Raw genomic sequence first — 14,233 nt, 5'->3', positions numbered from 1 at the left:
TGGCAGTGAATATTTGCATATGCTTTCTGCATTGTTTTAGCAACCAATGTAAGAATTTCGGTTTCATTACTAACTCTTAATATTTGAAAACAAGAAATGCAATTCCATTGCAAAATTAATCGTTTTTTTCAAACTAATCTTGCAAAACAATGTTATTTTAGTATTATTTAGTATTATAGCATGGTACCACTTTTAGTTTAGGGTCCAATTCTCACTATTAACTAGTTGCTTATTATGCATTTTACTAGGATATTGGCTGTTTATTATTACATATAAATCACAAACTACCTTATTCAATACCTAAACTTAACTACCTTACTAAGTATTAATAAGCAGTTATTAGGAGTTTATTAAGGCAAAACTCATAATTAATAGTTAGTTAATAGAGAGAATTGGACCCTTTTTTAAAGTGTGACCTTTAAACATTTTCAATACTCTGAATTTTATTTTTAATTTCCATTTAAGTTTTAGTCCTTTCAGTAATTAAACTACAACTTATTTTATATCAGTTATTTGCCAAGGCAACATTGTGACAAGGAAGAATGTTGTAACAACAATGACTTATGTTAGGGAATTAATTAGCTCAAATTAGCATTAATGTGACTATGCATATGTTGCTTACATGAATTAAAGAATTCCCAAATAGGGAATTGGTCAAAACCTCGGCTTATATCAGAGGTTACACAATTACTTGTAGTACTCACTGATATAGACGGGTAGAATATGTTCAATTTGGGGAAATTTTAGGTATAAGTTGAAGAATGTTCATTTATTGTACGAACTGTATGTCCAGCACACAAAATGTACAATATCTGAACGGAAATCTCACGTCTTTAACACTGATAGACAATTCTTTTCTGTGGCCACAAAGAAAATAATTATCTTAGTGTTTTAGACCATTCGAGATTTCTTTCAATAGTGAAATTTATCGTAGAGCGTTAAGAGGTAAAAATCTGCACTACTCAGGGACTCAGTATTGAAACAAACAGGCAATCTCAATTCAAATGATTTAACAAAGTTTATTCAAACGAGCTACTGGTTACATATACTAATTTTAAATCACACAGGAGTAAATATGCATAAACAAAAACAATATACGATCGCAAATAAGGAATACAACAAAATAAACGTAAGATCAAAGGTTAGAGTAGGGGAAGGAAAAGGGGAGAATATAAGAGAGAGAGAGAGAGAGAGAGATTTTTGAGAATGGGCTTTGTGTGTGTACAATGAGAGCGTGATAAGGAGAGGAGTGTGTGTGTGTGTGGGTAGGAGCACGCCTTTAGCAGCACGTGGTGGCGTGTTTCTGTCTAGGAACACGTGGATGTGTGGGCGTGTACTGTATGTGTGTGTGTATGTGCAGATGTGTGTGAAAAAGAGTGTGTAAGTGTGAGTGAAAGAATTTAGAGGTAGATAGATACAGCTCAGTCTTTCACAACGAAACCCCAATAGACACAGTAATGTTAGACACTTTAAACAGCACTTCAGATTGTAAATTTAAAGTCTACGTTACTCTGGGTGAAGCTCGGCCTTTGTGTGTCCGTGCGTCGAGTCGGAGTAGACAAAGCGTCTTGGTCACGTGGTCACCGAAACAGAGGTCACAGCGTCTAGTTGCTATGGCGACTGGAAACGAGCGAAAACTTAGCAAGATGATTTTAGCTTTAAGTTGATTTCGTTGGTTGGTTGAAGGAGACTATCAACTGAAGTAAAAGTAGTTTTAAGAAAATAAAAACTTGGAAGAAAAATGAAAATAAACGCGAACGAGGCTTCCAAGGATGGAAGAAGGCGTGTCCGTCTTTCTCTCTCTGGCGAAGTGCGCTTTAGAGGAGGAAAACATGATATTTTAAAGGGGCCCAACTCACGCCCTCTCACGTATGTGAGCCAATGGTCCTTAACGGCGGGTCGGGTCCACCTCCTGACGTTTCGAGGGTCGATACGCCCCTTCCAACTAAGTATTGGAAGATAAATTCGTTCCTAACATTAATAACACTGGGATTAATAAGAGAATGCATCCTCTGATATTTTGGGTTAAAGATTCCACACCGTTGGGATTTATGGAGCACAATGATACCACGAATGGTAACTTTATGACATAGTCACCCGCGGATACATGATTTTTCGCGATTATAGTCACATCAAATGGATTACAAATCAATAAAACTATATAGGCATAATATTTGGGATAAGGGATCATGCATACATCAAGAGAATACATTTTAAACATTTCACAAGATGATTTTGATTCACACGTGGTGTGATCTGCGTGTGTTTCTGTGTGTGTGTGTGTGCTGACACAGTTAGAGAGTTCAAGCTTGGCGCTGAACTTTCGTCCTCGAGGGAGGGGTGAGAGGTTATGTGTGTGCGTTGTTAACAATGATGCACTTAACATGGTTTGGGACATTTGTTCAGATAAAGTCTTGTTGTTCTGAGGTGTAAATCAGTGTGCGAGATGTCCCAAGGGGTTTTTTCGGAGATCGCTCTACTGGTCAGCGGATGTTAGTCCGGCCATAAACAAAAGGGTTTCTGTTGATTTAGCAGTAAGTCTGTTTATTTCAGATAGGCCGTCAATGATTTAAGCCATTTGTGAGCGCCATTTGGTCTGCACGTCTTACGCGGCAGAATCTTGAGACACTGGAGGTGTTTGTAAATGAGTATTCCAGTACGTTGATTAGGTCCCAGACTAAAGAAGGGGGAATCTAATCACGGGATAATCTCAGTAATTTAATCAACACGCCGTCTGATCATGTGCTTTGCGTTACAATGTGTTGCAAGAGACCATTGCCTAAGTGGCGCCTCTTTGTAAATTAGCACCACTATATTACTATAGTAAGTCAAAAGTACCCACCAGTACTTAAACTGGTACCAAGTCAATACAAAAACTTGATAAATTATATAATTTATATAATTATATAAGTCTTTCTGCAGTACAGTTCAAATCGATACACGTTGAGGCTACTGTTTGACTAACAGAAAATTGTCATCATACTATTATTAAAGGGTTAGTTCACCCTTATGTCGTTCCAAATCCGTAAGACCTTAGTTCATCTACAGTACGTAACACAAATTAAAATATTTTTGATGAAATCTGAGGGCTTTCTGTCCCTTAAATGGAGAAAAATCGATCATAACTCCAGTAAACTATGGAGTGCCGCAGGGATCTGTGTTAGGCCCTCTGTTATTTTCAATATATATGCTGCCACTTGGAAATATTATAAGGAAACATGGAATTAGTTTCCATTGTTATGCTGATGACACTCAAATCTATATTTCATCACGGCCAGATGAAAACGCTAAATTATCCAAATTGACAGAGTGTGTTAAAGATATAAAAGATTGGATGACGCGCAATTTTCTTTTATTAAATCCAGACAAGACAGAGGTATTAATCATCGGTTCAAAAAACCACCCACAAAACCTCTCACAATACAACTTTAACATAGTAGGATGTCCTGTTACTTTATCCTCTACAGTAAAAGACCTGGGTGTTATATTAGACTGCAACCTGTCTTTTGAAAATCATATTTCATATGTTACAAGAACAGCCTTTTTCCACCTTAGAAACATTGCTAAGCTACGTAACATGCTATCAGTTTCTGACGCAGAAAAGTTAGTTCATGCGTTCATGACCTCGAGACTAGATTACTGTAATGCTTTATTAGCCGGTTGTCCTGCAACCTCAATAAACAAGATACAGTTAGTCCAAAATGCCGCCGCCAGAGTTCTAACTAGATCAAGAAAATATGATCATATAACACCAATTTTATCATCACTACATTGGTTACCTATAAAGTTCCGTATTAATTACAAGGTATTGCTACTGACTAAAGCCCTAAACGGCTTAGCTCCAGTCTATTTAACGGATCTTCTATCGCCCTATAATCCATCGCGCTCTTTAAGGTCACTAAATTCGAGGCTTTTGGTCATACCTAGGATATCCAGATCCACCAAAGGAGGGAGAGCATTTTCACATTTAGCTCCAAAACTCTGGAATAGTCTTCCTGATACTGTTCGTTGCTCAGACTCGCTCTCCCAGTTTAAAACTAGATTAAAGACGCATCTCTTCAGCCAGGCATTCATATAATACTTTTAATGTTACAGTTAAATCCGACCTCTAGTTCATAAACGCCAGAGGAGAACTGGCCCCCGACTGAGCCCGGGTTCTCCCAAGGTTTTTTTTTTCTCCATTAGGTCACCTGATGGAGTTTTTCGGTTCCTTGCCACTGTTGCCTTTGGCTTGCTCAGTTGGGGATATTTGGGGATATTTAATTTAATTAATCAATCAACGATACTATTGATCAGCATTACCAAACGTGGACGTTCCACTAGAAACAAACATTGATGTATTGTTTTAATTTATTACTGTGAAGCTGCTTTGATACAACCTATGTTGTGAAAAGCGCTATATAAATAAACTTGACTTGACTTGACTTGACTTGACTACATGGACTGCAGTGTTATTACAACTTTCAAGGCCCAGAAAGGTTGTAAAGACATTGTTAAATAGTCCATGTGACGACAGTGGTTCAGCCTTACTGTTATGAGTCGACGAGAATGCTTTTTGTGTGCAAAATCCCCACAAATAACGACTTTATTCAACAATCTCTTCTCACTTTTTTCACTAACAGGATCTGTCAATAGTTTGAGAAATACACTGGTCATGCGGTTTGTTTTTGTGACTGTACAGAATTTCTCCACCTCTGATCCAGACTTCACTTTATAAATTCCCAAATGATTTTAAAGAACCAATTCTGGTGAAAATTAGCAATATGACTCTCCTTAACCTTTTCATGACTAACTGCTGCCATTATCACTGAAAAATATACACAAACATCATTTTAAATCAATCTGTGTACAGCCTTTTTTTTTGAAAAAGTGGCACACCTGTATTCACCCCTCTCTTTCCAATTTCTTCTTTCTAGAGACCTTCAGCCAGCCACCCTGCATGTTTTCAAGACAAGTAGCTATTTGAAATGTTATATATTCAGAGGCGGCACTCTTTCTTTCGTGCCCTTCCCCTCTCTCTGTCTAAGCAAGTCTCAGCACTTTGAACACGACAGACCTCGGTGGGTGGCCACGGAAAAAAAAAAGAGACCCATATTGCTGTATACACAACCCCAGCCTTCCCCACCCCACACCTCCACCTCAGCCAGACTCTAAGATCCTTGCGCCTCTGAACTACATTAAAAAAAGAGAAAGAGATAGAGGAAGGAAATGAAAAATAACGACCCCCAGCTCCATTTACAAACAAGTGCTGCGTGGGAAGCCTTGTATCTGCTCCAAGTAGTTCAAATCAAAGCTCCTTCCTCTTCTCATGCAACCGAATAATATTACTGTCGTCCTGTGTTTGAGATGCAAACTCTAGACAACATAAAAGTGTCTGTTTCCTATGTAGCCGTGGGTGACAATCGCTCAAGCACTGCCAAAATCAGGTGTATACGCCCCACAGACGCCCCACATTCACTGATGTCCGTATCATTAGCATCGTCTTTGAGCCGCCTCTGACTGTGATAACAGCAGGTGTGTGTCAATGTTGAGATTACTGGAGAGAAATGCTGGGTAATGAAAACAAAGGCACAGGGTTTGGCCCCGCACATTGTTAGTACACTGGCTCGTTTGTGTACTGGAGCAAACACCGTCTACAGGCAATAACAGCAGCAGCAGAAGTTCTGGGAGTTAAAGGGACAGTGTAAAGACAGTGACTCACCTGTGTTAGCTTTTCATTTTCCAGCTCCTTCGCTTTATTTTTGATTATAGGGGTTGATGGTTTTTCTGCAATAAGAGATAAGGCACTGTATATTAGTAAAGCATAGTATCATACTGTGATATGAATACTGTCAACATAATTTATATTGTTCTGTTTGCATAGAATCTGGGAAGTTACTTTTTTTAATCTGGATTCTACATTTAAATAAAGTATACATTTATATATATATACTTTAAATGTATACTTTATTCTACATTTAAATAAAGTATACATTTAAAGTATATATATATATATAATAGGGAAGTGATATATATATTTGAATTTCACATTTTCTTATTAAACATTTGAACTCATTAAAAAAAAAAAACGCATAGGATGATTTATAAGCTGTTTTCCTTATGGGAACCAAATAATGTCCCTACAAGGACAAGGATTTCGGATATTGCCATCTTTGTGAGGACATTTGTGTCCCCATAATGTAGGGTTTACCAGGCCACACACACACACTTTTAAATGTTTAAGCAAGTAAAGATAATTCTTGAAATTACGTAACTATCCAGACCACCTAATTCATTCGCCAAAATATGTATTATAGTTACAACCGGAGCACAGTGTGACCAATATTGTATTCCAACATTCAATTCCCTCCACTTGGCTTTCCATTTACTGTGTGACGAATGCACTGCAAGCAATATCAACTGCAGGTTTTAAAAAGCTCTTTTTGATGAAAGTAAATTTTTTTTTTTTTTTTACACAAAATTAAATTTAGTTGACTTGAGTGATAACTGTATGCCATTTACTGAATTTAATGATTTTATATATATATATATACACATATATAGTATGCACAAAAAATTCCAGAGAACAGCCAATCTTTCTGATCTTTGGTGGAATACAGTGTGCATTATCAATTTCTCTGATATCCATCTAAAAGCATGCAAGCATATCAAGGCTACACATGTCATTCTCCCCCATATCTGACATCTCCACAGCCACTTTCCAATACAATTTGAGACTATCATATCATCATAGACTAAAGCAGTTTGTGAATAATCTTATTCTCCTCTCTGATTTATTAAGCATTTTGTGTGAGTGTGTATTTTATGTATACTCACTGTAAACTTTGACTTCCACAGGGTATTCGTCCAGGTTGGTTAAAGACACCACCATGCAGGTGAAGACTCTCTGGTCGGTCAGAGAGCCCTGAGAGATCAGCAGGCTGGAGTTAGCGGCGATGCTAACCCTACTTTTGTAGCCGTCCGTGGCGGACACGGTCGCCTGCTCTTTCAAAGCCTGTTTCACGAGTAGATCGCCGGGAGTGCCATCATCTTTCACCTGAACGAGATAACAGGGCCATTAGCAAACCGACAAACACACATTTAGCACCTATAAAGATTAAATTAGAAATCAATATGATGGTGAGAGTAGCTGTATGCTTGGCTACCCAGACAGGGCAGAGTAACAGCCCAGATGCTTAGTAGGATACAAAGAGCAAAACTCACATATTTCCATTTGGTGAAAATAATGCCATTTGGCTTGTTATTTCCATTGTTGCATGGCACTTCGATGGTCTCACCGTACAGACCTATAACTGTCTGCACACAGCTCCCTGGAAAATACAAGACAAGAACATCCTGTTTTAGATGCAGGGTTGGTATCAAACAGAGCGGCTGTGAAGCATCGACAGAAATTACTGTCAAATGCGACACACGCGTGCATACACAAAACATCAGGGCATTATCTCATCTCCCAAACAGAGCAACAAGAAATGGGGAGGGAGGATAGGTCTTGTTTTGATTATTCCCAAAACATGTGCACGCTATGCATCTTAATTTTAAATTAGATGTGTTAGCAGAATCGGAAAAAAACAAAAAGCACGTTCAATGCAAGGCCACCGATGATGAGTTACGTGCATGCAGCAGTTCTGCATAAAAAATAAATAAAAAGGTCTGAAATATTCTCATGGGAAGTGAGTGCATGCATGTATGCATAATTGTCGGCACATTAGCTTGTGCGTTTAGGCACGGAATGAAATAACAGGCGTGGAAGCTGAACATTGTCATCTGGTTTGATAGATTGCATGGTATCATTCCTCTGCCGACACGACAACGTTGTTTTTCACTTGTGCCGGTGAGCTCTGTAAACATCCTACTGTCTTTCGCAGATAAGCGCTGACAATCACAAACAGTCGATTATAGTCTGAAGCGCAAAAAGAGTTGGCAATGTGACACGAAATAGCTGGTATATTTTGCACATTAACAGTATGAATCGGAGCCTGAATCTACAGTTCCTTAAGAGTGTTGAGTAAAACTTAGTACTTAAAGATTGCAGGGCCCTTTATTAATGGCCTGGTGAGGTTGTCATGGCGATGAGGCCCCATGTTCAGTGGCACGGTGGATTTAGGTAAAGCAGTAAAGGGGTTGAAAGGTCACGGCTGAAGGGACTTCACGGTCCGCCCACTTCCATCGGCGCTCCGTCTCCAAGAGAGACTAATCAAAGAGCCTGAACAACGAAGGTTCAAATTGTGGTCAAACCGAAGAGGCTAGCTGTAGGCAACCGCTCTTACACACGAATTCAGCCTTGCCTCCAGGGCGATTGTTTCCCATATTCTCAACTTTTCATTGTGATAGCAGTTTTAATATTGACTGAGTGGCTGCACTGCAGAGGATAAAAGAGCTGATAAGCAGAAACAATACCGATATACAGTAGACACGCTAGAAAACACATACACACTCACATCAATTCAGCAGAACAGGTCATTTTGAACCACTGAATACAGACTAATCTGCACAGAGACTGCATTTCACTTTACATAACCTGCCTCTGGATACAGGAATACTGGCATTAAACAAGCAATCAATATGCACACAATGGCCAATGTGTTGGCTAAAGTAATATTTCACAAAAAAATGGTATGCTATTATTTGTTCTGTTGAACACAAAAGGATTTTTTTTATTGCTCCCCCCCCCAGACAAAGTTTAGAATAAGAATATAAAGTGCAATATAAAGTTGGAATTGCAAAATGTAAAGTTTGCAGTTGTGTAATATAAAGTCTAAAGGTGCAATTGTAATACATAGCGTTCTAAAATATAAAGCCACTATATATACATATACCAAAAAATAATCACACATTTACATATACAAACACAATAAAAAACTCTTTAAACCGGCATTTATAAACAATACCATAAAATACTCCTTTACTGCAAAAACATTGCAAAAATAATGTCCCTTCGCAAACAAAACATAATACCTCTCTACTACACCTTTTCATTTCAAATTATGACAAATCATACTAAATTTAAATCTGTAATTACTCTTGATTTATTTCAATTAGAAAAAAAACATCAGTACATCTTGTCCAGAAATGTCTTCAATCTCATTCTTCCTACTCGCATAAATTAGTATATTAACAGATACTCAGAAGCCTTTCTCCTAACATATTGAAAACCACATAAATATTTGTATAGAAAATTCTACATTGAAAGACTTTAAAAAAATCTAGAACTATAAATAATGGTTTCAATCTGTCACAATATAAATGCATAAAAAACTGCTTCTCTATTTTAATTAATAAAATAATGCGCTTTAAATAGATTTCCCAGCTCCCAGCTCAACACACAAAGAGGGAAACGTGAACATAAGTTAACTAGCTTAAGAAAAAGAGGTTTTTAACGGGATAGCGGACAGCAGTGTGAGTAAAATAATAGATGCCGAGTGCTGCCGGTAAGAGTTAAGTGCACAGGTAATACCAAACACGTGCAAAGCCACTTCCAACGCCATCACCCTGATCTCATAAAAAAAAAAAAAAAAAAAATTAATTAAAATGTGCCATTTACTTTTTGTGCTGTTTTCTAAAATTTTAGACTTTAATAAAGAGAGAAAACCTGCACTTAACCTTTATTGGGCATTTTATTTTCATAGTTAGATATCGTGATGTGTCATTATAGGATTGTCTAGCAATATATTGATAAATCGCAGAATTGCTATATCGTGATATTATCGGTATCGTGAGCCATGTGCTATGTGTCGCGTATTGTGAGGTACCCTGTGATTCCCACCCCTAGTGAAGAAATCAGCAATATTACCTTTTTATTTTTATTTATTTTTTTACTCTGATGCAGAAACAGGTTTCCATACTTTTTTGTCCTTTTTGTGGATTGACAAGACATCTTCACTATGAACTTAATGGAAAATGGCCATTTCAAAATTCCCTTTTGTGTTGAAAGGGGGAAAAAAAATTAGCATATGGGTTTGAAAAGACATGAGGTTGAGTAAACGATGACAGAATATTAATCTATGAATTAACTACTCCTTTAAACAGGCTTGGCAGTCACTCTTTCTTGAACAGGTTCTAATATATGACAGAAGTGAGAAACCTTTTTCACACACAATTTTTTTATTTTTTTGTGCTAAAAGCTCTGAGCTATTAATACATCCCGTGGAAGAACTGAGATGGTGACAGCCGAAAAGGACAGGTGTGGAAAGCATTGTGTACATAGCAGGGTCTACATTAATCTAAAGACTATTCACTGTTTGGATAGCAGACTGTGCTAAAATACATCACAGCACACGGACATGTGATACCTGCACAGGTGGGAAAGCACCATGACAACAGATAATCTGCTGGAAGATTCTGACATTGAATAAAGACAAGGAAAGAGGGTTATATAGAGAAGACTGTTTAAACACAAATGGATAAACCCTTCTGAAACCTGTCAAAAACATGATTGCACTGTTGAAAGAAACAGCTTAATCTAGCTGAAACTGGTTTGCTGGTGTAAGTTGGTCCTCCAACCTGGTCAGGCTGGTCTGATTTGCTGGTTTAGGTTTTAAATGCTAGACCAGGCCAGCTTAAACTGAACTCGAAAACTAGATTTCAGTCATGATTTATCATGTAGTCATCCAATAACGACTAATCAGTTTTTAAAGTTGACTAGTTTATGTTGATTTTTAGAATTTTTTTCAGTATGAGCAGATATATGTGCTTTAATTTAGTTTCCAAAATTAATTTAATTTAATTTAAATTTAATTTCATGCGCACGTTTCAATATTATAATATCAATATCATAATTTGAAGCGTCACTGCTACTGTAAAGCAATACACATTCAGACAAACCTCTCTAACTGTTGTGTGTGTCTCAGTGTTTTATTTTTATTTTTTTTGGTTGAGTGGCCCACAACAAGCATTGCGCTTTCAAGTTTGTCAAAGTAAAAATAGTCCTGCTTTAAAAAATTTGAATAACTGCAGACCATAAAACCTAAACTAAGAACTCATAATGTATTAAGTCAGAACAGTACGAGGTATCAATAATGTCGGTTACCTAACAAGTCAATGGGGTCCATCAATGGGGTTCATCAACTGTTTGGTTCCCAACATTCTTCAAAGTATCTTACTTTGTGTTCAGCAGAAGAAAGAAATGAGTAAATGATGACAGAATTTAAATTTTTAAGTGAACAATTCCTTTAAGTAGAAATATTTGCGTTTGTAACAAAACTTTCTAATGCATGAATGTCAAAGTCAGCCATCCAATGGAGGCATTCAAATTTTAAAATGTCAAAAAGTCTCTTATACAGGAAAAGTGTTTAAGTATGGACGTGAGAGAGAGTTCCAGAGACCAGACATGTCTGAAGTGAAATCAAGCCTGATTGTTGCTGAGTTGTTTCTGGTTTTCAGAAATGTCGGTGGCGACCTTATTTAAACAACCCGCAGCGACCACATCTATCACACTGCAGAGAGTCCTTCTCTATGACTGTGTTTGTGCGCTGACAGAAAAAGCTCTTATCACCAGGGTTCCCACGGTCATAGAAAACCTGGAAATATAGGGAATTTCAAAATTTTCACACTAATTTTCACACTTGCAAAAGTCATGGAAATAAAATTGAAGTTAAAAAGGGCATTTAAATTTCTATCTCTTTCTATTTATGCTGAATGTGTTTATTGGCTATAAAAAAATATAAATAAAATAATATACAATAACTGTCACAGAAATTCCTTGGTTAAAAGAGGGAGAGCCGTGTATCACACTGCTTTTGCTACAGCTGGATGAACAAAAACAAACCAACAAGGACAATTTGTTTTCTGTCAAAACTATCAAAACCTCAAAGATGAGCGATTGGACTTTAAATAAAAAAATCTCAGCAGGAAAACAATTTCATCCCAAAACATCTCTCGCTGGGACACTGGGCCATTCAAAGAGTAGGTCTATCTCATCAAAAGTGTTTCATTTTTTTGCAGAATGTGATGTTGCTTGGATAATACTGAAGACGTGGAAATATTTGAGCTCACATAAATGCATACGCACCAGCAATCCCAATGCCAACACCACCTAATACTTGTTTATAGTATTTGGTGTGGACAAAAAAGCATCTTCAGCAAGTTTGTATTCAAAGAGTATAAGCTCTGGCCAGTACAAGTGCTTTTGGCGGCATCAGAAGAGGTAGAGATGATTCACTGTGTCTGAAGTGCTTTTATTGTGCTCGCCAAACTAATAGTGCTAATATTCGCTGAGCATTTGCACTGTCCTCAGGGTCAACTTGCTCCCACTGGGTAATTTCACAGCAGAATATAGCCTCTTTCCTGGCACTGTTATTCAGATGTTTTGTTCTCTTTGCCTTTGTTAAAACAAATTCGCCCAAATGAATGCCGTTTTCATTCCCATGGTGAACAACGTACCTTCTGCTTCAGCCTGAAGAAATCTGACAAGAGAAAACCATTCACTGCTGAACTGCTTTGTTTTTTTTATTACTTGCTAAATAATTTAATAAAAATTAAATAATTTATTTAATAACATTTTGGCCAATGTGATAACTAATTATATTTATGTTAAGGGAGACAAAATCAAATATAGCTGCGAGCAGCGATTACGGGCCCAAGCCGGTGGCACCGCCACCCTGGTGCCTTTAGTTACACTAAAGCCACCGGGGTGGCGGTGTCACCGGCTTGGGCCCTCATCGCTGCTGTAAATGTAACAAAAAATATATATATACATTATATATATGTAACAAAATAAATAAACAATTATTAAATTGAAAAAAAAAAGAATAAAATGGGTTTAGTTCTGATATTTGTATAATTTTATATAGAAATAAATGGTGTATAATTTTTAGAAGATAGGAGGTTTTTAGTGTTTCCTTTTTTGACATTACTTTAATCCCTCGCCATAGCAAAACCGTTTGAGATATTTATTATCTGTTTACAATTTAGCATCTTTAATGTATTTTCATCGTGTTGAAAAAGTTTGGTGGGAATAAAATAAACCACTTAAGAGGAGTGGGTAAAAATTCAGAGGCTGATTTTGCAAAGAAATCCACATTCAAACCAAAATATCTGACTTCCTGTTGCACAGAGCTAATTACTGTAAATTAGAAAATTGTCCGGCTCGATGAGACCAATATGTGTACTGATTTTTGTGACTGTACATAAAATTAACCCCCTCACTTTTGTCAAAAGCATTTAGAAAGTGACACACTTCCTGCTGCCAGTTGGTGGCGCTATAACCTTGACTCACAATAGTTACATACATGTGATCGGCCTCTTACCACGAACACACTGCTGACGTTTCATCAAGATCAGTTAATGTATGCAGAAGTTATAACACTTCGTTTTTATCTTTTCTCGCCATTGTTTCCTCGCCACAGCCAAAACCGTTTGAGATATCAAAAATCCGTCCGGAATTTATCATCCTCAATGTCTTGACTTCATGCTGACCGAGTTTGGAGGCGATTGGATGAATTCTCTAGGATGAGTACATTAAATTCCACAGCATGCGTTTTTCAAACAACCCATAATAGCCAACTTCCTGTTGGGTGGAGCTAATAACTTAAAGTGCGGAAGTTGTTCGGCCCGATGAGATCTATATGTGTACCGAGTTTCATATTAATTCATGCAAGCGTGTTTGATATATGGACCAAGTTTTCAGACCGTGTCCAAGGGGGCGCTGTTGAGCCCCCCTGCCACGCCCGGGTACCAGCTTCAGCCCGGCCCTGATGACCGTGGGTTCTGACCTGTGTGGAAAGTTTCAAGAGTTTTTGAGCACGTTAAGGGCCCCAAAAGCCCCTGAAACCTTGAAAAACAAAGATTAAATGGAATAGACAAATCCCCCCCCCCCCCCCACACACACAGACACACACAGAGAGAAAATTCTCCAGAAAATCCACATTCAAACCAAAATATCTGACTTCCTGTGGGTCTGAGGTTATGACTGTAAATTAGAAAGGTGTCCTGCTTGATGAGAACAATATACATACCAAGTTTTATGATTCTAGGAAAAACTAAACCCCCATTTTTGACTAAAGGTGGCGCTACTGAGCCATTCCACCACGCCCGTTTCTGAAACTTTGCACATGTCTACTGTATAATAAATGTGATGTGTCTGTCGAGTTTCATGCATTTTCAAGCATGGGAAGAGTCTCAAAAGCATCCGAAAAGAATATTAAAGTTTGATGCGTTGCCACGGCAACAGTATCTAAGATATCAATAATCCTTTCACAGGTCTACATCTGCCGTGTGTCTACATTATACACTTTCA

General features: G+C 37.6%; 1 protein-coding gene across 2 annotated transcripts in view; it reads right to left on the bottom strand.

The window, feature by feature from the left end:
* The window catches only part of alcama (activated leukocyte cell adhesion molecule a), a 70,761-nt gene that overhangs the window by 13,597 nt on the left and 42,931 nt on the right, over positions 1 to 14,233 (bottom strand). For both annotated transcript variants that reach the window (XM_079861829.1, XM_079861830.1), the window contains exons 2-4: positions 7,204 to 7,310; positions 6,817 to 7,036; positions 5,702 to 5,766 (exon numbers count right to left, since the gene is read on the bottom strand). In XM_079861829.1, the coding sequence (XP_079717955.1) occupies positions 5,702 to 5,766; positions 6,817 to 7,036; positions 7,204 to 7,310 (392 nt within the window). The remainder of the gene's footprint in view (positions 1 to 5,701; positions 5,767 to 6,816; positions 7,037 to 7,203; positions 7,311 to 14,233) is intronic.

Source organism: Squalius cephalus, assembly GCF_949319135.1.
Source record: "Squalius cephalus genome assembly, chromosome: 24".
NCBI lineage: Eukaryota > Metazoa > Chordata > Actinopteri > Cypriniformes > Leuciscidae > Squalius > Squalius cephalus.
The sequence above is the reverse complement of the archived record's forward strand: the minus strand, read 5'-3'. Positions and strand labels throughout refer to the sequence as shown.